The sequence below is a fragment of the Caretta caretta genome, chromosome 14 (genome assembly GCF_965140235.1).
Source record: "Caretta caretta isolate rCarCar2 chromosome 14, rCarCar1.hap1, whole genome shotgun sequence".
Taxonomy (NCBI): Eukaryota; Metazoa; Chordata; order Testudines; family Cheloniidae; genus Caretta; species Caretta caretta.
Window position 1 is genome coordinate 15521481 of NC_134219.1, and position 27924 is coordinate 15549404.

Consider the following 27924-nt stretch of genomic DNA (forward strand, 5'->3'; position numbering starts at 1 on the left):
CCTGTGCTGCTTGAAGGGTCTCATCTGGTTTTTGATTACAGTCTCCCTAGCAGCAGTGAGTGTTTTACCGTGTTATCTTGGGGGCTGGTGGGGGAAGAGGAGTGGTCCAAGTTGTGCTATTTTCTTCGTTGTATTCTGTAGGGGCTAGAATGGGAGCAGGAGAGGAAGAGCTAGACTAAGTGCTTTCAAAGTCCTACTGGTTTTGAGCCTCCTTGAGGCTGGCAGTGTTACTGACCTGAGCTGCTGGGGGAGGTGATGTTTTACCTAGGCCAGTGATTCTCAACCAGTGGTACGCAGAGGTCTTCTAGGGGGTACATCAACTCGTCTAGACATTGGCCTAGTTTTACAACAGGCTATGTAAAGAGCATGTGTATGAAATGAGTGCAAACTAAAATTTCATGCAGACAATGACTCGTTTATACTGCTCTATATACTATACACTGAAATGTAAGTACAATATTTATATTCCAATTGATTTATTTTATAATTATATGGTAGCAATAAGAAAGTCAGCAATTTTTCAGTAATAGCGTGGTGATGCTTTTGTATTTTTATGTCTGATTTTTGTGAGCAAGTAGTTAAGTGAGGTGAAACTTGGGGTATGCAAGACCAATCAGGCTCCTGAAAGGGTACAGCATTCCAGAAAGGTTGAGAGCAACTGGCCTAGGCTACGCATCTGTAGTAGCAGATCCTCAAGGATGCTTCCAGCAGTTGACTAGATCAAGGTGGATGACGCTTCGTAACAAGGTAATTTAAGGTACCCAGAGCATGGGATGAGCCCTTACTGTGGCCTTCTAAATCATAAGAAACAACTAGATTAGAAAGTCTGTGCTGGTTTAGAAGACAGTCTTTCAGTCTGCAAAGGACTAATCTTCTCCACACATGCCCTGGAGAAATAGCAGCTATGGGTTTTCCTGTTCTGCTTAAAAAATGGTCTCCTCCCCAGAAATGTTTCATCCACTTCTACTGACAATTGGATTTCTGACCATGGGAACTCATGCAAACTGCGACTTCCTCAGACTTTGTTTTTTGTCGGGAAAGCAATTTTTTTCTGGCCATAATGTTTCCTAGGGGAAACCCTATCACTTTCTGACCAGCTTTAACAATAATCCATGTCCTGGAGTTCTCCAAACTACTGGGAGATTATACTGAGGAAAAAACCTGCATGTGACCCTGGAAACCAGTATCCTGTGCAATTAACTTTGAACTTGTATGCCAGCTTGGGTCTGAAGACCTTCTGTTCGCAGAACTCCGCATCAACTTCAGTGGGAGTTAAGCAGGTGGAAGTGCTTATCATATGCCCTCAAGAATTGCCAATTGTTTGCAAGGAGTCAAACCTGAGACTTTTCTTCCAGCTCTGTAGTACCTGAAGGCAATGCAGAAGGTATCAACTGGGGTTCAGGAAGCTACTGCTTTAGTTGGGGAGGGTTATGAAGCAAAAAGCGTTGCTTGGTTCTGCCTAGCTAGATTACTATTGCTTGCAGTCCGTTTGGGAGTGATAGGGCAGGGTGTTTATGCAGTGACTGATGTTGGGTCCCACCAGCCCCTATACAGGACTCTGGAAACCAGAGAGCCTGCTAGGTGACGGTGACATACACCAAGTGTTGTTGGGGGCACAATATACATAGGTGAAGGGAGGCCTGCATAAAGAAGGCTACTAGCTGAGAAACTCCTTGCTCAGAACAGCTGATGAGGAATCTCGTGCAGTCAGAGGGGCTGTACTCAAAAGCAGAGCTGTTGAGAAGGTATTTAAATACTTGAAACCAGTCGGTCATGTGTTGACTCATCCATCTTTCACCAGGACTAAGGGCTCTTTAAGGCCAAAACACATGTAGAGGAGGGAGCATCTATGTCAAGTCCTCCTCCCTGTTTCCCACAAAAGAGTAAAGCTCATTGCAGGAGCTACCTCTTCCCCTTTAAGAAGGGCATGTGTAGTGGCAGGAATAGTAGAGGCCAGGTCTACACAACAAACTTGCTGGCAGAGCTGTGTCAGTCATGGGTGTGATTCCCTGATTGTGCCAGCAAAAGCCCCTAGTGCAGATGTAGATATACCAACAATTGTACGTTTGCTGGTGTAGATTATTTTGGTGGGGTGGGGGTTTAGATAAACTAGACTGACAAAAGCACAGTTTTGTCAGTGCAAGTGGTATCTGGTAGTATAGCATAGCTCCTAGTGCAGACGTGACCTGAAGCTGTTCTTTCCTCTTAACTTCAAAGCTGATCTGTTTAAAATGGCCAAACAACCTCTCCATGCCAATGAAAGCTCTGTGCTCTTCCATGTCACCCAGGGGATGTGGAATAAAACTTTCCTCTAGACTTGCAGATGTGGGGTATCTTCATCTGATCACCTTCCCTTCCCCCCCCCCCTCCTTGAGTATGGGGTGCCTTGCCTCTGTCTCTAGTTGCTAACTTCTTTTGTGGGGGAGTAGAAGTGCCTTCCAAGCAAACTGATTGGAATTCTCCCCCCCACACACACCTCTTCCACCCATCTAAGCTGCCCACAATTTTGAACAACAGGAGTGTTGTCAGCTCTTATCATGACTTGTGATTTTTTGGGTGGTGGTGGTTTTTTGGGGGAGGTTCCTTCTTAATATCTTTGCTCCTGGAGACCTGTGATTATGTGAGAGTATCAGTTTTTACTTTAAAAATAAATACATTCAGTTTCTCGCCTTCATGCTTTTGAAAACGTGGAATGTGCCCAAATGGCTCAGCAATCAGAAGGCAAAGAGAAACCCGTAACTTACTGTTTAAAATCTTTTATACTTTTTTGGGGAGGAGGGACTGACTCATGATTTTTATGCTTGGTGGGTGGCTATGCTGAGCAGAGGGGTGAGAAGGGGGGAACTATCCCCACCCTCATACACCACTAGACTGCTACCCCAGAAAGCTTGCTAGACTGGGGCGAGAATGGTGGAATACAGTGTTCAAAGGAAAATAATACAGTCCTCTTCCTAAAGTGCATTTTGCTCCCAGAGAGTCTCAGCTTGGGTTGGTTTGAACCCCTCAGTCCTAGTTCATCTGAACACTCAGTGTTTAATGATATGGTTCCACTTTTGTGTCACCCCTTTAGTTTCTTGGGCCTTGTTCAGGCAGCTGTTTCTATAGTTTTGTTAACCCTGCTGGAACTGGGATATCTTTTTCATAGAAAACAACTATTAGAGGACAAGAGCAGTGCCTGCCTTTTCCAGTAGCTCTGATGTGGCCTATGAACCAGCATACTCAACATCTGGCCTCTGAGGGGTTAGTGACATGGCTGAACTAATACCAAAGTCACATTATGTGGGGATTCTTAAATCACTCCACCAACCCCGCTTGCTATGAGCTCCTATTCATGTTGGTAGCCGTGTTGGTGATGGGGGCAGATGCGACCACAACTACTTCCTGTAGGCTCACTTGCTAATAAAATATCATCCCTATAGCTAAGAGCACTTGGTTAGCTCACTTGCTGGTGCACTTGACTCTGGCCAGCTGGTCACAGAAAAGGACTTTTTCCATTAGTAAATAGGCTGTTTAAGCAGAGGCACCCAACTTTGTGAACTCTTCCTTTTAAAGAAGGGTTAAGTGGAGGTAGTTATCCCAGGTCAGGGCATCTCAAATGCATAGGGAGAGAATAGATTAGTCTGTTGTTAAAGCAAATAAGAATCTGCCCATTGAGTATTAGGGGAGTTAGTTTATGCTACTATGCATGTTTAACTTGAATACTGAAGCAGGAGACACTGAGGGACTTATCAAAATCCTTTGCTTTTATTAAATGTGAGATTGCAAGAAGTGAGAGATCAAAGCAGTTCAGGAGAGGTAGTCCCCTTCTTCAAGAGCCCTCGAGCACCGAGCACTGGTGTGCTTGGAGCAGAAGGAGTGATTAGCAACTTTTAAATTGCTTGGGACCTTTGACCTTAGCAGAACACAAGGTCAGATGGGCTCCAGAATAGTCCCTGTGCATGCCCTTAGCATACAAAGTATTAATTGGTTTGCAGCCTTTCAGTAAGGTGCCAACACTCCTGAGAGGCTTCACCTCTATCCAGCTCGAAGCATCCCTTCTTTGAGAAGGGGTTGGGGGTGCCCTATTTATTAACATTAGTAATCTAATAGCACCTAGAGGCTAGGCACTGTGCAAACATAGTAAATGACACCCCCTTCCCTTGAGGGAGCTCCCAAGCACCTCTTCCTCAACCCCCCATCTGCAGTGAATAAACACCAGGTGACATCTAAAAAAGGGATTTATTTAAAAAACACAATGGTCTATTTAAAATGGAGGTAAAGGGCAACTTAGCAGGAGTCCCTGAGTTGGGTGCTGCTGCAGGGAATGCTGCTCTGGCTGGGAGAAAACTCCTCATTACACTGAAGTCATAGGAGCACACTCGCCGGCCCTAGTGAACAACAAGAGCCCCATTTGTCCACTGGAGTCAGTACTGGATGTACCGTTTCTTGGGTGGGAGGTGCTCACTCCAAGCAGTGTCTCCGGGCTGCTTGGCAGCCAGGATGAGGGTGGAAATGGAGGCCATGGCCCTCTTGCAGTTGCTCTTGGAGTGCTGCTCGAAGCCACTGCCTTCCGCTCCCCAGAGACTGTGCTGCGGGTGGGCAGCCTCATCTGCTTCCCTGACGGGCGACACGCTTTCTGTCTGGGCGTGAGCCGCTCGAGTGCTCCTGCAAGAGCCTCGTCTCCTTGGCCAGGGGGTGAATTGCCGGTAGAAAGATTCCACCTCAGAAATGTCGGCGGGCTCTGTCATTACCATGGCATCTACCAGGTGACTGTACTCCAGAGGGACTGGGCTTCTCGCGCCCTCCTCCAGTGGATGGGAGGCTGATCTTCTTTTCCATACCTCTACGTGCATCTTCCTGTTGGGGGGTAACAGCCGCGGCCTCTTCCTCAGAGAGGAGCCCAGCAGCAAGTCTGAAGCACAGATTTGGAGGAGCTCCTCCTCAGAGTCCCCTTCCCAGGTCAAGGGCAGGCCTGCCAGCTCCTTGTGGAAAGGACCTGGATCTTTGTCACAGGGTCGTATTCCAGCTGGAGTTCTGGGTGTGTGCCTGGAGCAGCCCCCAGGTGCCACAAAGGACACAGGGGTGGAGCCTGAGTGGTCCAGTGCAGTCACCACTGCCAGGAAGTAAAGGGCATTGTCACTAGGGCGGCAGCTGGGATGCAGCAGAGCCCCCCTGAGAGAGAAAGGTACGTGCTCAGCCCCAGGCCACTGCCCCTGGGTCGGAATGCTGCCGGGGGACGGGCAGTTTAGCACTTGCGGAGAGATGGAGCAAGGCTGGAGTTTCAGCTTTTCATTCCAAGCTTGTAGGAACTTCTCCCTGCAGGACCTGGGCCCGTCTAGCCCACTCCTCCAGCACCCAACTTTCTCAACCTGCATGGCAGCTGTGCCTGGGGCAGTGGGGTCTCTGAGAGGTAAAGGGTGAGAAGAGAGCAGTTAATCACTCTGAGAAGGAGGGGTGTGGGGTTTTGGGCAATCCCTTTGGAACCTCCTCCCCCTGCTCTCTGATCACTACCCAGGAATAGCCAGGCTGTTGCCAGGAGACTGCAGGTTCTAGAACAAATGCTTCAGCAGGCAGCTCTTGACCCAGGCCCTGGCATCTGTAGCTGGATCAAGCAGAGGTGGTGGTCCCTCCAATGTCATAAGCACTGTGATGTCATTGCTACCGCCAATGGCTGCTCCATGTGCCCTGCTAGAGTAATTCTGCCTGACTGAATAGCACAGGCTGCTATTTACAAAGAAATGGTCACTAGCCAATGCCACAGCTGTGAATTCTCCAATCATAAACTCTCTAAGGTAGCTGCACTATATTTGAAGAGGCAACTTCTACCAGTTACTGATGGCTGTCTTCATTGAAGGATAAAACTCCTGTTTGTGCCTTTCAAAGGAGCCATGAGGTGTTTGGGCACCTAATTCCCATTGAATTTTAGTGGGAACTGAACAATTAAACTCCCAGCCTATATCACTGCAGTGATAAGGTCTCTCACTGCCATGCACCTCGACTGTGCAGATACTCAGGCTTCAAGGGAAGCAGCATGATCTAGTGCTTGGAGCACGGGCTGCTGCTTCTATTCTCAGCTCTACCACTGAGTCAGTCGTACTCTGTGCCTTAGTTTCTCCTTCTGGAAAATGTGGATACTACTTTGCTCACAGTAGTGTGGGACCAATTAGTATTAACACAGCACACTGTGAGTCTTGGGGAAAAGTCTGCAATATACTAATTGCCAAGTATTATCCTACCTGGGCATGCTGTGGATAGACAGCAATTTCTTGATAAAACAAGTCTTATGGTGTACTTTTCATTAAACTGAAAAATTAGACAAGAAAGACTTCAGTTCCTTCTGCCCTTATGTCTCCAAGCCCATTACCCTCCCCTGGGAATTTTCAGGTGCCCTGCTCATAATTATTCTAATCTAATTTTACGGAATTTAACTGAACATTATTCATAGAGAACTTTGCTGCCTCCCTATGGATTAGAGGGGCCACTACTCATAGGAGAACAGGCTTGGTGTATAGGCACATACTAGGTCTGTATCCCAGGCAATTAAGTAACTGCCTCTTCCATGCAGAGGCTGATCATAAAGTTGATGGGACTATTTCCATTGACTCTAACAAGATTTAGATCTGCCCCATAGTCCATTGCTCCCAGTTATGAGAGAACTCTCCAAATATGAGCTTTTATGATCTAAGGGGAACAGAGACTGCTCCCTTTCCAGGGTCAGACAGGGAGCTCTGGGGATTAGTAGTGGGAGAGCCTGAGCTGGGCCCTCTTGTAGTCCAGAGGGGACTTGAGAGACTTTCAGCTAAGACCCTAATAAAGCAAAGCACAGCCCTTGCATTCAGTGTAACACAATCTTCCTCCAAAAACTCCATGCAATGCTTCAGCCCAGCTGCCTGCCTCTCTAGTCAATCTCTGGGCAGGAGCAATGCGGGGCCAGCTTCCAAAGTTCCACTGTAACAGGATCACCGCCGCCCCATTGAGCTACAGACAATTAGGCAACAAAGCACTCCTGAAATATTAAAGGGGTCTGTTTTCAAAGGTGTGTTGCTTAATTGTTTTGGTTTCCTCTTGCAGTCATGAATACTTTATCTGACCTCCTCAGCTTTCCTCTGGGATGAGGAGCTTGGATACCTTAAAAAGGCAGCGAAGAGGGGAAAGAGAGAGAGGCCTTATCAGCTTGGAGCACAGAGAGTCGGATGGTCTGGAAGGCCATGTGCTAAGGAAAGTAGGGAATCTGGAATTTTTCTGCAGAATGTGGCTTGCTTTTAAAATATTCCCCCTGCCTTCCACCTGCTGCAGGTGTCTCCCATTGCTCCCTAGGCTTTATGGAGCCACAGAGTATCCATTCTGATATAGCTCTTCCTGCCATCCTCCCAAAGCAAAGGATTTGTAAAGCCAGAAGATCTGACTTCCTTGGTATAGGAATCCCTGGGTGGTGTATAGCTGGCAAAGGGAATCTACTTCCCATCTCCCATATACACAGCACATACAAGCATTGGGTGGGAAAGGGCTGCCTGTGGTTGGAGTGTCTCTATGCTTTGGCCATTCCTGGCTGCTGGAATGTCCCCTTGGGGCCATAGGCAGCTGGCCCTAAATCAGAATAGTCCTGAGGCTGCTCTAACTTACACATGGGCCAAACTAGCCACAAAATTGGGGAACTTCTAAAAGCGGCATGAAGCTCTCTTTGCCCTTCCCCAGCAGGGCCTGCACTAAGCACAACTGGCTATATGCCAGAACGAGGCTTCCTGTTTTTTCTTCTTCTTCTTCACCCTTACAACCCACTGGCTGGGTTTGGTGGCACTTCGGCCAGTCCGGGGAAAAAAAACAAAACCAAGAATAAGACCGGGGTAAAATGTTTTTAAAATTGCCTGTACTTGATGGCTGTGTGTCATTCACAGCTCTTGGGAGCCAAAGGTTCTATGTGGGGACAGTGGTGCTGAGGAGTGTAGATCCCCGTAGTGGGCTCCAAAGCAGATCAAGCAGCTGGCCAAGGCTCTGAAAATGCCTTACGAATGAGTCCCTGAGCAGCTAAGGGGAGTTACAGAGCCCCATGTGAAGTTCTGATCCGATGGGGCCATTTGACTAGGTTCCTGGCTAATAACCTTACTTAGTGCTTGACAGAGGTGGCCGGTGTTCTCATCCTCACTGAAGAAGTCAGGAAACAGAGGCACAGTGAGGTGAAATGACTTGCCCAAGAACACACAGTAAATCAGCGGTAGGGTTAGGACCTGAACTCAGGTCTTCTGCCTCAGTGATCTGGCGCCTATCTAGCTGCTCAGGGAGGATTGCTTTGCTTGGTTTTTGGTAGCCTCTCCTTCAGTGCTCATGGGGATGTTAGTCAGACTTCCTACACTGTTGTCTGTTCATAAATAAAAAGGGTGTGTGTGCAACAGGGGATAAAACAACATGTAAGGGTTAAACCTGGGCAACAAATCTACTGACTAAATTGCTCAGGACACAGCAAAGCCTTTGATACGAGAATAAACCTTCTAAGCAAGCCCATTTGCAACCCAGCTCCTCATGCAAAAGCTAATCACATAGTCTGACTGCCATGGAAAGTCCCAAAGGAAGGCATTAGGCTCCAGCTGTTACTGACAAAGGGCATATGGGACCTACTTCCCCGTTAGAAAAAGCCTAAACAGCTGGATTTCCAAAGGGAGCTGTTATTCCTCCTCAGGATTTGAAACCTCAAAGAAGCAGCTTGGGCTGTTTTGTAGAGTTAATGAGGGATCCATGCTCCAGATGACTCTGATCATCCTGTACTTTTAAAAAAACAATACCTGGCCAGGGTGGGGGGGAGGAGGAGGAAATCAGTTATAAATAACAAATGAATTAAACAAGGTCATGAAATAGTTAATTTACCTGTTGTTCTACAGCCCCTTTCTTTGTGAGCTAATGAGGAGAGTAACATCCAGTGGCAGAAGGAGTTAGGAAAAGTAAGGTTTTTTTAAGCTGTCCAGCTCTGCATCCAGTTTTTTCTCTTACACAGCAGAGCCCACAGTATATGGCAGCAAGCAAGGGGCTTCTCTTGGCAGGAGATAGGAAAACAGGCCCCACCCAAAACACAAATAGCTGTGGTTAAGCATCCAACATCTTATCTTAACAGTGCTAATCATGTTTAGGGTTAAAGCCACTTATTCCCTTGCCTGTTGGCCCCACCTAAGCTATCTTGTCTAATCAGGAGGGAGGCTTCTGGACAGAGCTGGGGCCGGGGACTTTGCCTTAAAGGGCCAGGCCAGTATTGTCCTTAGAGGAGCCCTCTGCTCTGGCCATGCTAACCAGAAAGAGCGCAGCAGCTAGTTTGCAATCTGACTGGTACTTGGTGTACAGAGAGGAATGGCATGCAGCATGTGTCTAGGCTGCACAATCCCAATGCAAAAAAAAAAATCACCCCTGGGAAATCTGGGAAGGCAAAGCTCATTACACGGAGCATTTGGGAATGGAAAGGGGATTTATTCAGTTGAAGGCTCCCTCTACTGGGAGGGATCCTTGTTTAGCAGTGAAATTCTCCTCTTGGGAGATCTGTATTCAAGGAAAGTGAGGCACGGCTTAACCGAAAAGCAACTGGGGGAGGATTTGGTGCTTCTGTACGTGTCGCAAGTGTGTGTGGTGTGGTGCAAGCCGCTCTGGTACATCACTGCTGCTGTACCTCACTCCTGTCCTGATCAGAAACCCGACGGCACTGCTGTCGTCCTCCTCATCTGGGACTCCAGCCAGACCACAGCTGGATGAGGGGAAGGAGAATGGAGCAGAGGCCACCAAACCCTGTGTCCACCTGGGTCCTGAGATGGAACTGAATTCTAATGGCAGAGACCAGGGCACTCCGCCCCCTTCATTAGTTAGAGCAATGCATGGGATGGCATCAATATTGCTCAGCTTGGGAGCCTCTGAGCTTGTAGCTGCTGCGACTCTGAGCTGACCTGCTCTTTCAGACTCTAGAGCTGCACCCTGTCTGATGCTGGCGCTGGCTCTGGCTCAAGTGAAGTCCCTCATCTCCTCTTTCCCAAGCCCCTGCTAACCAGCTGGTGCCATTGTTGGTTGAAAAGTTCAAGGGTGCCATGAGGAAGTTTGAATTATTGATGCCAGCTTCCCTCCATACGCCCATAATCGCTCATTGCCCAAGCATAGCTCAGCCAGGCTCAGTATTAGACTTCACAGCTGGGCAGGCTTGCAAGGACTAGGCTGGGGTACAGGCAAGAAATAGGGTACTTAAAGCCTTACCATATATTTGAATGTGGCCTGTCAGCTGCTGAGCTCTTAACTGGGATCAGGAAGAACAAGATGGGTGAGTTGGGAAATTGACTGTATAGATAGTGATAAACAAGGAGCTTGCTCAACTGTTCCAGGTAAATGAAAACATAAACTACTAATGTATAACTTTCAAGTGTTTCAATTTAAGGTGAATCGCTGCACGGTGTCTCCTATGGGATGCCATGGGCTGGTTAGGCTGAAACAGGTCCAAAGTGGTACGTAGAAGAAAAATTAGACTTTTAACTTATTTGTAACACTTTGCCTGTCTCAGAAATACTGTAAGAGTGTGATGTGCATGCTCTTCTCTCTGTCTTCAAGTTACTCCCATATTCTTAATATCTGGGTTCTTCCTTCTCAGATGAGATTAACATTTCCTCTTTCTTCCAGTGCAGATGGGAAAATTGGAACTGTTTTGTTGTCCTGTAATTGATTAGAGCATGTTTGTGTAGTTAGATGAAGCGAGCAACTGATGGGCAGAGTATTGCAGCTACCACAAGTGTATCACAGTCAAGTGGATGGTCCAGGTGGCTAACGAAAGCAACTTTGATTCTTAGGGAGTAGCTTGTTATAGCCAATGATGTGTTTGTTTTTATTAGTTATGTGTTAGAGATGCGCCTGAATTGAAACCCTGCATCTGAATAGTCTTGAACTATGAGATTGTTCAAACTCAGAACTGGAATCCAAATTCCGGAAACAATCCCTGACTTCATAATGAGCTGAACCAAATTCCTGGGTCCAAACCCCCTGAATTTCAAGGTGTTCTTAATCTTCATCTAGATCCAAGTGTGATGGCATCGGGGCATCTGTAGTATGTGTTGGATTTTATTTGCCTTCTAAACACTATGCAACTTAGCAATAATGCACAAACCCAATTATCTCTACTGCACAGAAATGATTTTCAGTTTGTGTAGATGTGATACACACACTTTACAATAAGCACTCATAAGACCAGAATACTAACATCTATCCCCGTCTATGGATTTAGGGCCCAATCCTACTGCCACTAAGAGCAGTGGTCAAAACTCCAGTTCACTTGCAGGTTGAAGATTTGAATTAGGCCATAAATATCAGAACCTGGAAAACAAGGTAAATGGAAGTGTGGGGAATGTGAGTGTTAACAAGAGCCCTAACAGCCCAGGCAATGAAAAGGTGAGTGTTAAAGAGAGGGGTATGGTAAGTGGGTTTAGTGACAGGACATTGAATCTATATTGTGGTGCATATGTGCTAAGTGTTGTTTTTATGGCTAATGGCATGCATAGACTACCTGAAAAATCCAGTTTAAAGGAAATATTAAAGGCACTGGTTGATTGTTTCTACTCCTCAGGGAATGCACTGTTGTCTATATATAACCCACTTTCACCCATTTAATAAGGATTCCTTCTGCTGGACAACAGTTTGTACAAGGTCAGATTTGGGACCTAGGGGAAAATCATTTCCCCAGATGTGGGGATTTGATTTGCAGTGAAGGAGAGAGCTGAGTAGTGGAGTGCAAAAAGTACACACAATCAAACCACTCTAGCTTTCATGAGCATTTCTGAAGCAGATAATTCTCAAGTGTAATTTTGCAGCCCGCTTGTCCTTAACAATGCCTAGGGGCAGACTTTGGTCAGCTGTTCTTTAGTGTGAGGCCCTTTAAATCTGTGCAGCAATCCATGCTTTGGGTTTGTCTACACTTAAAACGCTGCAGTGGTGCAGCAGCTGCGTAGTGCTTTAATGAAGATGCTACCTACGCCAACAGGAGGGGTTCTTCTGTCAGCACAGGTAATCCATCTCCCTGAGAGGAGGTAGCTAGTTCGATGGGATAATTCTCCCGTCGACCTAGCACAGTCTACACCACGGGTTAGGTCGCTTTAATTGCATCGCTCAAGGGAGTGGATTTTTCACACCCCTGAGCAACATAGTTATACTGACCTAATTTCCTAGTATAGACCAGGCCTTAGTTGCCCAGGCTAGATTCTCCAAAGGGTTGGAATATACTGTGGACTGTATTTTTAAATACCTCTGAGGACGCTTCGACAAATTTCAGGCCCGGTCTACACCTAAAATTTAGGTTGATCTGGCTCTGTCAATCAAGGGTGTGAAAAAATCACACCCCTGAGAGACGCAGTTAAGCCAACGCCCAGGTATAGACACCACTAGGTCGATGGAAGAATTCTTGAATCAATCCAGCTACCACTTCTCGAGGGAGTAAATTTACTACTGACAGAAAGACCCCTGTAGCAAGTGTCTACAGGGTGGTGCTACACTATGAGTAAGGCTGCAAGTCTTTCACGGAGGTGATAGAAGTCACGGATTCCGTGACTTTCCGGGACCGCCGGCACTTCTGCAGCTGCAGTGGCTGGTGCGGCTGACCCAAGCATTGCTCACCCCAAGCAGCAGTCTGAGAGCAGTAGCAGTGCCCCGGCCCGCCCCTGCCTGGAGCAGTAGCGGGGCCCTGGGCCACCCCCAACCCAGGAGCAGTGGTGGAGCTCTGGGCCGCTCCCCCCCACAGGAGCAGCAGAGTCTGCTGGAGCATTTCCCCCCCCCCCCCCCCAGCACCTAAGATTTAGTTAGGGGTATTTTTAGTGAAAGTCATGGACAGGTCACTGGTCATGACTTTTTATTTATTGCCTATGACCTGTCCATGACTTTTACTAAAAATACCCGTGACTAAATCGTAGCCTTAACTAAAAAGAAAAGGAGGACTTGTGGCACCTTCGAGACGAACAAATTTATTTGAGCATGCATCCGATGAAGTGAGCTGTAGCTCACAAAAGCTTATGCTCAAATAAATTTGTTCGTCTCTAAGGTGCCACAAGTCCTCCTTTTCTTTTTGCGGGTACAGACTAACACGGCTGCTACTCTGAAACCAGCCTTAACTATGAGCAGCTTAGCTTCAGTGCCGCTGTAGCTTCTGTAGTGTAGATATATCCTTAGTCTGCAGAACAACAAGCAATTAATTGAGGCTTCTGGAGCAGTGGATGGATTTAATTAGCCAAGCTGCCTTGGCTAATTTAATAATAGTCCCCATTTCCCTCTTCCCCACCATAGGTTTTCTGGTAGCCCCAAAGATTAAAAATGATGAGCTCGGTGCTGACTCATCTTGTTTTAGCCAACTCTTCCCCACGTCCCTGCCCTGGTGTGAGGGCAGGCCCTGAATGAGATGGAAAAGGCAACGAAGTAATGGTTGGAACCCTGTGAGCTTGCAAAGTCTGTACAGCTCCTTGCGACTGCCGGCCCAGGTGTGTTAGAAGCACAGGTTACATTGACTCATCCCAAGCATTCTTCTTAGCATATGCACACGGTGAGGCAGGTGGCACGTGACCTGGATTCATCACCGAATTTGATCCGCTGGTTCAGGCTTTTAGCTCAAGTCTGGCTGAACCATCCTGTACGTTTTCTTTCTGGCAAAGAAAGGAAACTACTGGAACAATGCTGCCTCTGTACTGAGTGCAGCTAGTCTTCCTAACTCTATCCTACAGTGAAGTGCTTTGGGAGTTACCCCAAAGACCCTGCTTCCTGCAAAAATATTGGGTATTCTGGGATAGGTGCTTCATCGTCTCAGAATGCAATGGTACAGCCATGGTTGCCAGGTGCATATGTGTGTGGAAATAGCAAAAACAAGTGCTGCTCTGTGGGACCTAAGATAAGTGAGACAACCAGCTGTTCATGTCCTTCATTTCCCAGCAATGCACTTGATGCAGAGCAGCGGTTCTCAACCTGGGGCCCATTCAGCATGCAGCTCCGGCCCATGTGACATCCTCGGGGCCATACAGGTAGTATATATATATTGTGTGGATGCAGCCCACACAACACACAGAGAGTTGCAGATGTGGCCCACGATGATTAGTAGGTTGAGAACCACTGATGTAGAGGCTCCCTAGACTATCCATGCAAGCTCTTAGCAAATAGCTCTTGGGGCTTGGGTGAAGCTGGAGCTTAACTCCAGACTCCTCCTGACTCATAGCTCTTTGTTGTCTAGAAGTTTGCAGGAAACTTATCAGCAGAAAGAAAACGAGTACTTGTGGCACCTTAGAGACTAACCAGTTTATTTGAGCATGAGCTTTCGTGAGCTACAGCTCAAGCTCATGCTCAAATAAATTGGTTAGTCTCTAAGGTGCCACAAGTACTCCTTTTCTTTTTGCGAATACAGACTAACACGGCTGTTCCTCTGAAACTTATCAGCAGAAGTTTCCCTTCCCCCTGCACAAATCTAGAGAGCCATTAAAGACTGTCTCTGAGAACAAAGAGGGAGGAGGCTGAGGGAGGCCAGGGGAGAGAAGAGAAGAGAGAGAAAAATGTATATGATCGTCTCCATCCGCTGATTGCTGGATTGTTCTGCACACATCATGCCCTACTGCTTTATGTAATCTAGTTTTAAATGTCCCAAGCAATGGGGCTGTTTGGAGACAATGCCACCGCCTGGTAGATCTCACTGCTAGACATTTTCTCTGATATTCACCCTCAATTTTCCCTTCCTCCTTTCTACCAGATTCTTCCTAGTTATGTCCTTAGTTACCTGAATGGTTTTTGGTCTTATTTGACTGCCTTGGATTGTTTAGCATTTGGAGAATTAAAACCAGGCTCAGCCATTAGCACCTCCTTAAGACAAATGGGCAGGAGGAAATTAATAGGGCTGGAGTCTGGAGCCCAGGTGGTATTTCCCTCTGTTTGGCAACAGTAGATTGAATTGGAGAGTATAAAGGGTCTTCATAACTGAAAAGGGGAGAGATGAGATTCTCCAGCAGACAGGGAGTCGGGGCAAATCCACATATTAGTTTACATCCTTTATTTCAGGTCTGTGATTGGGGAAAAATAAAGAGCTAACCTTTTTCCTGAGAGTGCTGGCCTTTCCCCAGACTACCAGCTAAAAAAGTGCTTAGGTGGATTTGTGGATAGATGCTTCTGGTCTCTAAAGGGATGATGTTTTCTTCTGGTTTCATGGTGAAATATGGGCCACCTGATCCTGAGAGGGGCTGAGCACTTGATGCTGGGAGAGGTGCATCATTCAGGATCAGACCCATTGTCATTAAAGCAAAGATTTAGAGTGAAAGCTCTGCTGACTCAGGCCAGGTCTACACTTAAAACTTTTACCGGTAAAGCTATGTTGTTTGGGGTTGTGATTTTCGGGCTGGGTTGGTTTTTGCTACACAACTATGCTGGCAGAAGCCCTAGTTTAGACATAAAGAAAAGGAGTACTTGTGGCACCTTAGAGACTAACCAATTTATTTGAGCATGAGCTTTCGTGAGCTACTGATGAAGTGAGCTGTAGCTCACGAAAGCTCATGCTCAAATAAATTGGTTAGTCTCTAAGGTGCCACAAGTACTCCTTTTCTTTTTGCAAATACAGACTAACAGGGCTGTTCCTCTGAAACCTGTCAGTTTAGACATAGTTATACTGGCATAAAAGTGCTTCTGCTTCTTAAATCGTCCCAAGTGACATAGCTATGTTGGTTAGGGGGGTGATTCCCCTGCCCCAGTATAGTTATAATGGTACAACCACTAATACAGATGCAGTTATTCTGAAATAAAGATGACTCATATCAGTATAACTTGGTTCAGGTCTAAACTAGAAATTCTTGCTGGGATAGAAGTGTCACTGGGGATGGGGGAGAGGTGTGTTGGGGTTGTTTTTCTGTTTTTTGTGTGAGATTTCTATACCAGCTAAAGCCCTAGTATAGATGCAGCTATACCAGCCAGGCTGTACTTTTACCGCTATTGATTGTTTGCTCGTGGGAGACAGCTTTACAATACTGGTACAAAGCACAGCTTTACTGGTATAGCTGCATCCACACCAGGAGTGCTTTGCTGGCATAATATATTGGTATTCCTGTACTGGAAAGGTGCTTCTAATGTAGACATAGCCTTAATTTTGCTCAAGGAACTAGTATAAGGGTAGGTCTATATTATGGGGCTAAGTCGACCTAAGTTATGCAACTCCAGTTACGTGAATAACGTAGTTGGAGTCGATGTATCTTAGGTTGACTTATTACGGTGTCTACACCGCGGTGGGTTGACGGGAGAAACTCTCCCGTCGACTTACCTTATGCTTCTCGTTCTGGTGGATGGGAGAGAGATCGGCAGTCAGTTTAGTGGGTCTAATTAAGACCTGCTAAATCAATCCCTGCTGGATTGATCGCTGTACGTCAATTCCCCAAGTAAGCAGAGACAAGCCCTAAGATGCATCTACACTAGAAGGCCTATATGTGTATTAGGCATACTAGATCTGGAAGCTGAAAATTGTTGTAGTTGTCTATAAGTGGTGAGATTCAGGAAAATCAGAGGAGGATTAATGAGAAAAACCAAATAGAGGATACACTGAGTGATTTAAACTGGTACATGGCAGTCAAAACTAAAGCCCCTCAGCATTATGGATGTGGTTCTTCAATCTTAGACGTGTGAATAAATCCTGTAGAAGTCACATGATTATGGTTATGCAGGATCCAGCCTCTTCGCTTGCCTATTTGTATCAGCAGCAGTTGCAAAGTTGTACAGTAGAAACAGTGTGTTTCTTTTTGTAGGTGAACTTCAATAAACGATGATGCACTTCTGAATACTGGCATAATGGCACCCTCCAGATCTAAGACTCAGGACAAAGCTGCCAGGGCAAAGAAAGCTGGTAAGGAGAGAGCTGCTGGCTGTGAGAAAAAGAGCCCTCCTGAGGATTCCATGGTCCAAGGTGGGAGACTGAGGAAAGAAAAGAGCAATGCCCAAGCTACATCTGAAAAACCCTTTTCTGAAAAAGAGACAGTTCCTTTAGTTATATCTGTACAGAGCACGTCAAAGAGCCAGAGGGAGGCAAGGATTAAGGGAGGCAAAGAGTATGGCCACAAAAAGCAAGCCAAAGGGGAGAGAACCTCCAAGGGCAAGGACAAAAGAGAATTTGGTTCTGGTGGAAAGCATGGAGAACAATTAATGTCCAAGGAGAAGAAAAAAGTAAGGGGCTCCAAGCAACAGGATCTGAGAGGTCCAGGAAGCAAGGTCAGTGTTTGCCATGAGGTAAAGGCCACTGAAGACCGCAAGAAACGTACTTTTAAAAGGAAGCACAGGGAGCACCTGAGTGTGAGTGAAATGGCCATTGAGACTGAGTCTGTAAAATCCTTCACAGTGGGAAGTACTGAGGGCTCCTCTCAAAAACGCGAGTCTCCTCAGACTGATGGCCATGTCAGTGCTGGGAAAAAATACAATAAGAAGCATGTCTCCAAAGCAACCACCATCAGAAAGTCAGGTTCCCAGCTCCACGGCAGTCTGGAGCTCAGATCTAAGACAGTGAAGTGTGGGGGTGGGGGTGATGGACAGAAGAAGAAACAAGTTAGAAAATCAGCTAGGACTATTTCCAGTGTAAGTGAGGAAGGAAAGAGCCTGGAAAGCTCAGATGATGGGTCTTGTTTTGGCTCTAGAGATGAAGCCAGTTGTAGCCAAGCAAGAAGAAAGAGAGAGACTGGTGATGACAACACCCAAATCAGTGAAGACATGAGAAGCTCTTTGGAAGAAGAACTCTCTATTGAGGAAAAAACTACACAGGAAAATTGGCTTCCGTCCAAAGGAAAAGGCTGCCGAGAGTCTCATGGTGGAAACAACAAAGCAACTGGGGAAAGTGAAAGTGAAGGAGAACAGGAAATGATGGACAACAGGCAAGAATCTGAAGATGAAGAAACTGTCTCAGAAGAGTCTGAGGTAGATGGGAAAATGAAGGAGCAGAATAAAGTCTCTAAGCAAAAAAAATCTACTCTAAGCGATAGCAGTGAGGAAGATTATAGTGCAGGGGCTTCAGAGGATGAAGTCAAAAGCTCAGTGAAGGGAGAAAATGAGAGTGATGAAGAAGAACAGGAAAACCTGTTGGAAAAACACAACAGAGAAGAAATGTCTGAAGATGAGCAAGCTAAATCTGAAAGCAAAGAGGATGAAGAGGATGGTGTTGAAGAAATAGATGACAACAAGCGAGAGAGACCAAGAAGGAAACTGCTGCCTAGCACTGTCAAAGCAAAGCTCCTTAACGTGGGCTTGAGCAAAGGCCCTCCGGGAAACAGTTGGGAAGGGAATATGAATGACAGCGGCAGTATGGTGAGAGATGGCCCTGTGTGGCCCACACAACAAATGCTGAAAAAGAAATCCCAGAACCCTGAGACAATAATGCAAGGTGAAGAGTTAGAACACGTACATCAGGATAGTTCTTCCTCAGACAGCAACAGGAGGGTGGATTCGGTGGTTGTGCTTGCAAAGAAGTGCAGTCCTCTCACTTTGCAATCCCAGATTCTCCTGAATCTGAAAAACAATCATAAAGTTGCCCAGGCCAAACTGTTGGCAAGAAGTAAACAAAGTCCTCTCCAGAAGGCAGCAGAAACTAGCTCTGACCTGGAGAAGGTTCAGAAGGTCCCTTCTAAAAAGAGTGCCACAAGAACGTATAAGGCACTTAGGGACTCCAGTATAGCTAAGGATCTTGGAGAGCCAAGATTAAGTGTCTCCAATGTTTCAAGCTCCTCCTCTACTGCTAAAAACCTAGCTGTTGATAAGCAGCATCTTGACAAGAGAGAGAAGATTGGGAAAGTAATTGGAAACGTCAAACACGCTTCGTGTCAGACTCTAGCAGTAAGAGAAGAGATAGCGGAGGAGAAAGTGGTTGAAGAGGCACCCGCTGAAAAAGAGCGAGTGCTGAAGCAAAAGGGCATCCAGTCCCTGCACACCCTTTCGGCATTTAGAAAAGTAACCAGCTGGCTCAGCCAAAAACCTCCTAAGAAAGCAAGCCTGAAAGATCGTTTTCTGAGGGCGATGCATGCAGTTGGTATCTCAGGCTGGCTCCTGAAGAAGTTTGGGAAGAGGAGCAGCAAGCCATCTGGATTCAGAAGAAGAATGACGATCAGGATTGTTAGCACCACTGGACTAATCAATAAACAGGGCGGAGCCTCCCCTGGCCCAGCGGGAGAACAGAGAAAGAGGGAGTTGAGTAGCAAAAGCTCTTCTCAGCCATTGCTAGAATGGAATCATCCTCATACAGAGGTGGCAGAGGAGCTGGAAGAAGCCCAGTTGGCTTCATGCAATTCTCCCCATAATGAAGCTAACTCCTCTCTGCAATTGCTAAATTTGGACGGACCTGCTAAGGAGAAGAACAGTGTCACTGATGCCAGATTCGCCATTGTGTTCCCCAGGGTCCATCACATGGTGAAGACAAGAGGAGTTTCTTCTGGGAATAGTGAATCACAGCCGCAGTCAATAGATGTATCTAGCAGGAAAGCAGTGATGTCTGTGCAACCGGGCTGCAAGTTCAAACATGACCTCTCGAAGGAGCAAACCTGTCAGAGGACCAGTCAAGGGCTTCCCCACAACGATGAAATTGATCCATCAATGCCAGGTGATCCGAGTCAAGCAAAATGCCTTGCAACCCAGTACAGAGTGACTAGGCTTTTGAGCTCCTCATCCCAAGAGATAAAGATGCCCGAGGGGAAAGATATATCCAAATCCCAGTTCCTCGCAAAGGGGCAAAGAGGGCAGTCACCATACCAGGCCACTAAACCCCCGCTCTTCCCAGAGGCAGCTGGAAACTATTGGTATGAGCAGGGCTTCCTTCCACAGGAGGAAGGAGAGGGCTCAGGGGATCTGATGGCCTCTTACTTTGAGGGAGATGTTGACAAAGAGGCTGCAAATCTTATCCAACATGCTGGGTCTGAAGCCCCAGCCCAGGTGCACTGGACTCAGCGGCGAACTCTGGAGTGTGATCCTATGGCATGGCTGAACTCTGAAATGCTGCTCCCACGACTCACCATTGAGAACCTCAGCAAATGGGCCATGTATAAGGACCAGGATCTAGTCAAGACCCACAGGCCGAAGACATTGAGAGAAAGGTGGGAGGCAGAAGATGTCACTGAGGATATCCTTGAGATGGATGTGACATGGAAACAGGTATATTCTGCATTAGGCATGTAAGCTTTAGGGTGCTGTCAACCTGCACACAATTCATAGCCATTTCTCCAATACATTTCAGGTGTACCTGGATGAAAACCACGGGGTGGAGCTTGAGGAGGTTGAAGATCTGTCCAGACTGGAGTAAGCATGTCAGTGATGTTCTGTGGATAGCAGGAAGTGGCTGGGGCTTATTTATTACCCATCAAAGACACTGTTGGCTCAGCAGCAGAAGGCAAATTGTAGAACATCAGCTATAACCCTAAAAAATGGGGTGGCTTCAGTGCTCATGACTGTGAGGGACGGATGGCCATTTAAACCAGAGGAAGGGCTGAATTATCCAATTTAGGCCCAGGCCTGTATTGAAGTGGGTGGGGAATTGCACTGGTGTAAGGGGAATCACAGCAGTATTGTGCAATCCCTCCCCAAACTCCTCTGCGCATAGGCAGAGTACACATTGCTTGCCGCATCTCCAGGGAGGCACGCCAGAGAAAGAGGGGTTCGTAATGGCGATCAGACCCCCTTGGAGGTGCAGACAGGGAACCCCACCTACACTGTAAGAAGCACCCTGTCCTGAAATGGGTTTTCAAGGATCAGTCTATTTACAGATTGGGAAACTGAGGCCCAGAGAGCTGAAGTAACTTTCCTAATAACAGGCCTCGCTCTAACTCCTAGGCCACTATCTGGTAAAATAGCCAGAAACAAAGAGCACACTGTTCTTGTGTGATGTATGTGGTGGAAAAGGAGAATCCGTGGGATGAGACACAGAGTATCTATCTAATGGCCTAATCCTACTTGCACTGAAATCAGTGGCAAACCTCCTATTGGCCAGCTGCAGCAGGCTCAGGCTCTCTAACACGTCTTGTATCACTGGGATTGTTACTCTAGGTGACACAGGAACGCCCATGGGAGTTGCCCACACTGGCCCTGGCAACCTTTAGCACTGCTAAAACCAGTAGTAACTGATGAAATCCACATGGTTGTGTAGCAGAATTAAGGCTGATATCCTCTAGGTTGCAGACAGCAGGGGCTAGCCCAATTGTGCAGGCATGGACAGGTCAGACAGTCCATCCAGGCAGTGTTCTCTCCCTCTCTCTCTCTCTCTTATACACACGCCCATGTGCAATCCTGAGCCCAGGGGTGGGTGATCAGGGCAGTCACCTTGGGCACCGACTTCTGGAGGCACCAAATGGGGATGGGTTATTTTTTTTTCTTTGTTTGCTCGTCTGTTCAGGGTTGCTGAAAACATTTTCCACCCTGGGTAACAAAACAGCTCGGGCTGGCCCTGCTTTGCCTGCCATATTCTGGGCCTACCGTATAAAATCGATGGATGCCACATCTGTTCCCCATCTTGCAGCATCCCTCAGACGATCAACAGACTATAATACATGAGTGAGGTTTGTGGATGAAGTTGGCTGATGGCTCGCGTCTTGTGTTTCTAGGGAGGTCTGTGAGAGCTCCGTCCTTCTGTGTCTGAAGAAGAGATTCCATCGCAATTTCATTTACGTATGGCTGCTAGGTTTTTCAGTTCTTATTTATGTGGGACAAGGAATCTGAGGGTGGGGTTTCCCTTGCCCCATCCAGCCCTAGCAGGGTACAGTCCACAGGGTCCCAACGTTTCCCAGTAGTGATGAGATGTTGGCGTCACGGGGGTTTCACCTGCTGTATCTGTCCAGCATGGGACACCGCTCTCGCTCCTCATGTAGCCCCAGGTCCCCCTCCCCAAACCTCACAAAACTGTTGTTACCTGCTCCCACTATGGTCAGCATGGCCAGTCTCAAAGTCAGTCTCTAGGGGAGGACACAGAGGGACGCTAGACTGTCCCTCTTCCCACAGCCAGCGCAGGATACAACTGAGGCACCAAATGCACCTAGGTAATGGATTCTATCACAGCAGCTCCCCCATAGCTGTATGGTTGTTGTTAACCTCTGTACCAATTGCCATCACTCTACACACACCCAACAGAAAACAAGAGGCTGTGTGTGTGTGTGTGTGTTTCTGCTGTATGCAATCCAGACAGGGGAGCGCAGAGAGAATGTGGTTGTGGTTAGATAAGTGACTAGGTCAAACTGGCACAACAGATCTGCTCCTTGTATGTCTTTCACACAAGACGTATCTGTTCGCTTTTCTGGCAAAGATAAGACCTTACTCTTGTTAGCCTAGCACAGCCAGTGCAGCTACAGGAAGGAGAGTGACCTGGAGTCTGCTCTGCTTTGCCCATCAGCAGCACAACTGAGGGCTCTGATGGCAGAATCTTTACAGCTGCTGTGGAGGCAGAAGCCATCTGGGTTTGCTGGTCCCTCAGTGGGGAGTCTGGAAGGCTGAAGCTAGAGAAACCATCTCATTGGTAGATGAAGCCAATAAGTGGACAGAGAAGAAGTGTGGAACCCAACAATGTTTGCAGAGTAGTCACTCCTTAACGCTGCAATCTCACCCCACTGTGCTTTGGTATTGTAACCTATTTGGCGCAGGCATATACCCACTGCTCTAAGACCCCTTGAATGGCCAGGCATAATGGGGTGAGCGAGGATGATCATTGCCTTGAACCCAGGACTGGAAGTGTAAAATGTTTGTGATGCAGCCTGGAAAGCCTTGAGTTTCCCTTGATTTTGAGCATTCTTTGAACACCTGGCTCCAGTTTCAGTCCCGGCTAAGTTAGGAGGGAACACCCATCCCTCTCATCCTTTGAATGCCAAATGGGATTTATGGTTTTGGCCTCAAACTATGCAGAACGTGTTAGCTTTGGCCAAGTTTCACTTTGATCCTGAAAGTCCAAATGGAGCTCAGAGGAAGTGTGTGGATGTGAAGAACATGCCCCCCAAATTAACTAAGCCCCTTTGCAAATCAAAACAAATTAGCTCTGCCCAGAATGACTTTGGCTTCCAGAAGTTTAAATCAGATCCTTTAATGTTGCTTTAAAGCTGATTTAATTTTTGTTTTGGTTATGCAATATATACTTGAGGCCTTCCCAGTTAATTCCAGATCCCACAGAATCATAGAATATTAGGGTTGGAAGAGACCTCAGGAGGTCATCTAGTCCAATCCCCTGCTCAAAGCAGGACTAACCCCAACTAAATCATCCCAGCCAGGGCTTTGTGAGGCCGGGCCTTAAAAACCATCCAGAAATCTCTAATCATCCAGTGGATATAATAAAACCAAACTCTATTTTCCCCCTTCTAGACCTACATTGGGCAAATCTTGGTCTCTGTGAATCCTTTCAAGCCCCTCAATCTCTACTTGGAAGAGGTGGTGACCCAGTACCAGCAGGGGACGCTCTCGAAAAATGCCCCGTATGTATGCTTGTTTCTTCACAACTAAGTCTGTTCATGATTCTTAACCTGCAGAGTCCTGTGTTGCCCCTGGGCTCCCAGGACCATTTCACTTGGCCAGAGGTCATCTCTGGAGTAGGACTAGTGCAGTGCGAAGTGTATGGTACGTCCAGCACAGGGGTACTTGTATGGCACTCTGATATTGTTGCTGTAGGTGCCATATGCCATGTTTTATTGGCTAACAGTTTCCACCTGAGGAGCAAAAGTGGGCCTGATGCAAACACCACTGAACTTCAGAAAAGCTTGGACTGAGACCTGAGCTGTACCGTTGGGCTTATCTCTTCTAATGTGAGAGAGACTGAAAAGGACGTCACTTCAGAGTCTGTAACCGTAATCGAACTTCTCTCTTCCCCTTGCAGTAACACTCTGAGGGATTAAGATGCCAGAGACTGAAATGAGACATTTATTGAAATCTCCCCTAGCCTGACAAATGTCCCTCCCTGTGTAACACTATAATGATACTCAGTACTTACATATCCAAGCACTGCCTGGCCCAGCTGAGCCACAGTGTTGAGAACAACATCTTCACTTCCAACCAGGTTGGAGGGCGTTTAGCCCATGCTAGTGATAAGACCAAGCTGTGATTGGTGGTTCAGAGCTGGATGCAGAACCAAACAAGTTCATGGATCCTCAGGTAAAATGCTGGCTTACAACCGGGTCCAAAACCCGTTGCAGTAAATGGGAAAGGCTCCCCTTGATTTCAGTTGGGCAGATGCTTTTGTCTAGTTGCTGGATCCAGCCACTGTAATAGCTTCCCTCTTCTAGCTTTTCCTTCAGCTCAAGTTTCCTTCAGGTTTAGCTGAAGGTCCCAGGTTCAATCCCTGCCGATGACCAAAGAGACTGTGGCATCCCTCGGGATTTTGGCAGTAGCATTCCACCATTGCTAACACCAATGCTGCTCTGCTGGAGCTAGCAACATTGGGAGCCCTAGTCTGGATGAGGCTCCTGTGGCCACTGGTTTGTTTAACTTGCTCAGATTGAGTCTAAATGACACATGGCATTTAAAAAGCTGTTGGCTACAGGAGCCATAGTCACACTAGGGTTCCCAAGGTGGCTATTACAAGTGGAGCTACAGTAGAGAGAGATTTGCCCTCCCATGTCCAGCTATACATATGCTGCCATGGCCAGAGCTGGCACTAGGCATAAGCAGATTAACCAATTGCTTAGGGCCCTGAGCAGCTCAATGAGCCCCCCATTCCCTTTTTATTATAAGAACTTGGCTGTTTTAGTATTGTGGGGAGACAGGAGGGGACAAAAATATTCCTGTTTAGGGCCTCCCAATGAGCTAGCACTGGCTCTGGCCATGGCTCTCGGATCTGAGATTCTGTTACAGGCCCACCTCCAGTGCGGATATCCACGAACTAACCCCTGATACTGTGTTTGTGCAGGCAGGAAATCAGGGCCAAAGTAACAAATGAAAATTTTTTTTCTGTTCATCTAGACACGTCTTTGCCATTGCAGAAATGGCCTACTCTCTGTCCCAGACTTCAGAGCAAGAGCAGTGCATCGTCATCAGGTAGGAAATGAGGACATTATGTGGGGCTGAGATTCCTCTTCTCCCTCCAAGTTTTTGCCCCATTGAAACAACTGTTCCAGAGGATTGAAAAATAGCACACGTTATATGCATATTTTAACAAGACTCTCTGAGTGATCCAGGGAATTATAGACCAGTAAGCCTTAGATCTGTGCCTGGCAAAATGATTGAATCTATAAAAACAGAACAGCAAAACACCTGGAAGATTGTGATATAATAAGGTTTAACTAGCCAGATTTCGCAAAGGAAAATCATGCCTCATTAATCTCTTAGAATTCTACAAAGCCTTGTACAAGGTTCCATACAAGAGGCTACTAAAGAAGCTAAGAAATTATGTTCTAAGGCAAAGTATTGTCTTGGATCAAAAACTGGCTAGGATACAGAAAGCAGAGAGTAAGTTTAAATGATGAATTTTCATCATGGCACCCAGTTAACAATGGGGACCTCAAGGTTCTAGAGTAGGTCCTGTGTTCTTTAATATATTTATTAATGATCTGGAAAGGGGGTTGAGCAGGTAGGTAGCAAAATCTGCAGCTGTCACTCTCACACCTTGGGGGATGCAATCCAGACCAGCAAGGGGTTGTGTCAGCATTTGCCCTGCAACCCTGGGTGCCTTACAATGCTTTACTGCTATAGCTCCCATCCTGGTACATTCACAGCCAGCCCACAAGCATGTAGGTCACACGCTGAGTGTGTGTGGGTTTGTGTGTGTGTGTGTGTGCTAGACAGTCCTGGTTTAGCAGCTCTGACCCCAGCAGCCTGTCTACAGCCCCCTATTCTGGCCTCCACCAGAATTTGTTACAACCTGAAAGGTGACCCCACCACATGCTCAGTCCCAGATTTCCCCAAAGCCATGTGCTCTGCAATGCCCAGCCCTCTCCAGGACAGTTCAGAGAAATAATAAGGTTCATTGCTCCTTTAAAGAGACAAAAGCTCATCACAACTTATTCACCATTCCCTGAAGATACAGTACTGAGTTGTTTATAGTGAAAATAAAACAAATGTATTAACAATAGCACATAGATTAAGTGATGCCAAGTACAAGAAATAAAGTTAGACCGAGTTACAAGCAAATAAAAGTGAAGACACGTTTCTAGAAGTCTAAAACTTAATCTAGCTAGGGATCGGCTTTATTCAAGACTTTTTTTCTCACGTAAATTCAGTTCCCAGACACTTCAACCCCCACTTGGTTGAAAGACCCATCTTTCCCAGTTTGCAAGAGCTCTGTCCCCTTGTGTCTATCTAGTGATGGATGCCAAAGATGTCTTCTGTCCTTGCTTATATCTTCCAAAGTTCAATGACCTTGTTTCAAGAAGCAAGATGGCCTTATGCTGTTCTTCCCTCCCTATGGACTTCCCAACCCCTAGCTGATTTCTGTGTAAATGGGGCTTCCACTGTTATTGGTCTTATCTGGCTTATATTTCATTGGAGACAGGTAGATAGTTGCCTTCCCTCCTGCCTGGGAGCGAATCCTGTTTCTCCCTGTTTGGTCACAGACTTTAAAGCCTAATATCATTAAATATCCATATTTCCTCATAAAAATACATACATTTCAGAATGATTATTAGTCACCAATGTGCCATTAGCTTTCAGAGAAGACCTCACTATACACTTTTATAAAACAGTAATACTGTACACAATTACTTGATTCAATTGCTTATCACTCGAGGTTCAGCTCTCCCCCTTCCATCTTTATAGACCAAGAAATCTTTTCAGTGTATTATTTGGATACTCTGTGCAGGACTGCTCAGCCCATCTTAGAAAGTGCATTACAGAAACCTGGAGCGGTGTGGGGGAGGGTTCAGAGAAAAGTGATAAGAACAATCAGTGATCACGCTGTCATGTGATGAGAGACAGGAAAGATTAGGGTGGCTACCTTAGAAAGGAGATGAATAAGAGGGGGCATAAGTCTATGAAATAATGAATGGTCTGGAGAAGGTAGATCGGAGCTTGTGTTCTCCCTGCTGCACAGCAAAAGAACAAGAGAACTTTCAAAGACATGAAATGGTGGAAAGTTCAAAACCGGTCAAATGAAATACTTTTTCACGCCATGTGTAATTTAAACTATGGAATTTATTGCCTCAGGAAGTAATTGAGTCTAAGAACTTGGCAAGAGTCAGAAGGGGTTGGACACTAATATGGATACTGAGAATATCTAGGGTGGTTATAACTAATGATAACACTGGAAAGGCTGTTAAACCTCATGCTTCAGGGATTAAGCCAATCTCTAACCAGGAGACTAGGGTGAGACCTACTTTGGGAAGTAGATTATCCTACATCTGCCCACTGTGGGTTCTTACACCTTCCTCGGAAGAATCTGGTGCTGGTCACTGTCGGACAGACAGACCTTGAATCTGATCCAGTCTGGCATTTCCTATGTTCCTAACAAACAGCCTTGCCCTCTTGAGGCATCTCCAGGTGCCTCTGAGCACGTGGGAGACATGCCCACTCACAATTGGCTATGCAGGATGACATTTATCAGTGTCACTTTTGAAACAATCACCCCAGCATGCAGCACTTCCTGGCAGGGGCGCCAGAACAGGAGGGCCAGGGGGCCATTGCCCCCCCCCACTTTTTACCGACCATCAGGGCAAGTGATGAGGGGACAGGAGCAAGCGGGGGGGTGGGGCCTCAGGGGGAAGGGGTGGTATGGGGGCATTGCCTTGGGGATGTGGCATGACATGGAGGAGGCGGGTTCACGGTTTGGGCTCCTGTGACTCACCCACTTTTAGGCCACTTCCACCGCTCATGCTTCCTGGAGTGATGTTGCCATGTTGATCGTGCTGATTGGTTGCCATGGCAAATACATTGCTGCTGGAAGAAATCCTGTCTGGGTAGATGAAACAGGATGACATAAAATTGTGCTGACTGGCTCTGTGGGATGTACGACATCCATGGAAAGGTTAATATGTAAAGCCAGAAGCCTTAAAAGGTTGCTTGATTACAGTGCCCTGCCCT

The 27924-nt window shown here is 46.7% G+C and overlaps 2 protein-coding genes across 2 annotated transcripts in view; one reads left to right on the plus strand and one right to left on the minus strand.

Moving 5' to 3' along the window:
• Window positions 1–4403: 4403 nt before the first annotated feature.
• Window positions 4404–27820, minus strand: LOC125621023 (uncharacterized). The gene is made up of 2 exons (XM_048817390.2): window positions 27689–27820; window positions 4404–5382 (listed from the first exon to the last, which is right to left on the minus strand). The coding sequence occupies exon 2, from the start codon at window positions 5352–5354 to the stop codon at window positions 4404–4406; it is 951 nt and encodes a 316-aa protein (XP_048673347.2). The 5' UTR covers window positions 5355–5382; window positions 27689–27820.
• Window positions 20083–27924, plus strand: part of MYO15B (myosin XVB) — a 76828-nt gene continuing 68986 nt past the window's right edge. The window contains exons 1-5 of the mRNA XM_048819236.2: window positions 20083–20103; window positions 20186–20247; window positions 21546–21609; window positions 23284–23393; window positions 24874–24948. Of these exons, the coding sequence (XP_048675193.2) occupies window positions 20083–20103; window positions 20186–20247; window positions 21546–21609; window positions 23284–23393; window positions 24874–24948 (332 nt within the window). The remainder of the gene's footprint in view (window positions 20104–20185; window positions 20248–21545; window positions 21610–23283; window positions 23394–24873; window positions 24949–27924) is intronic.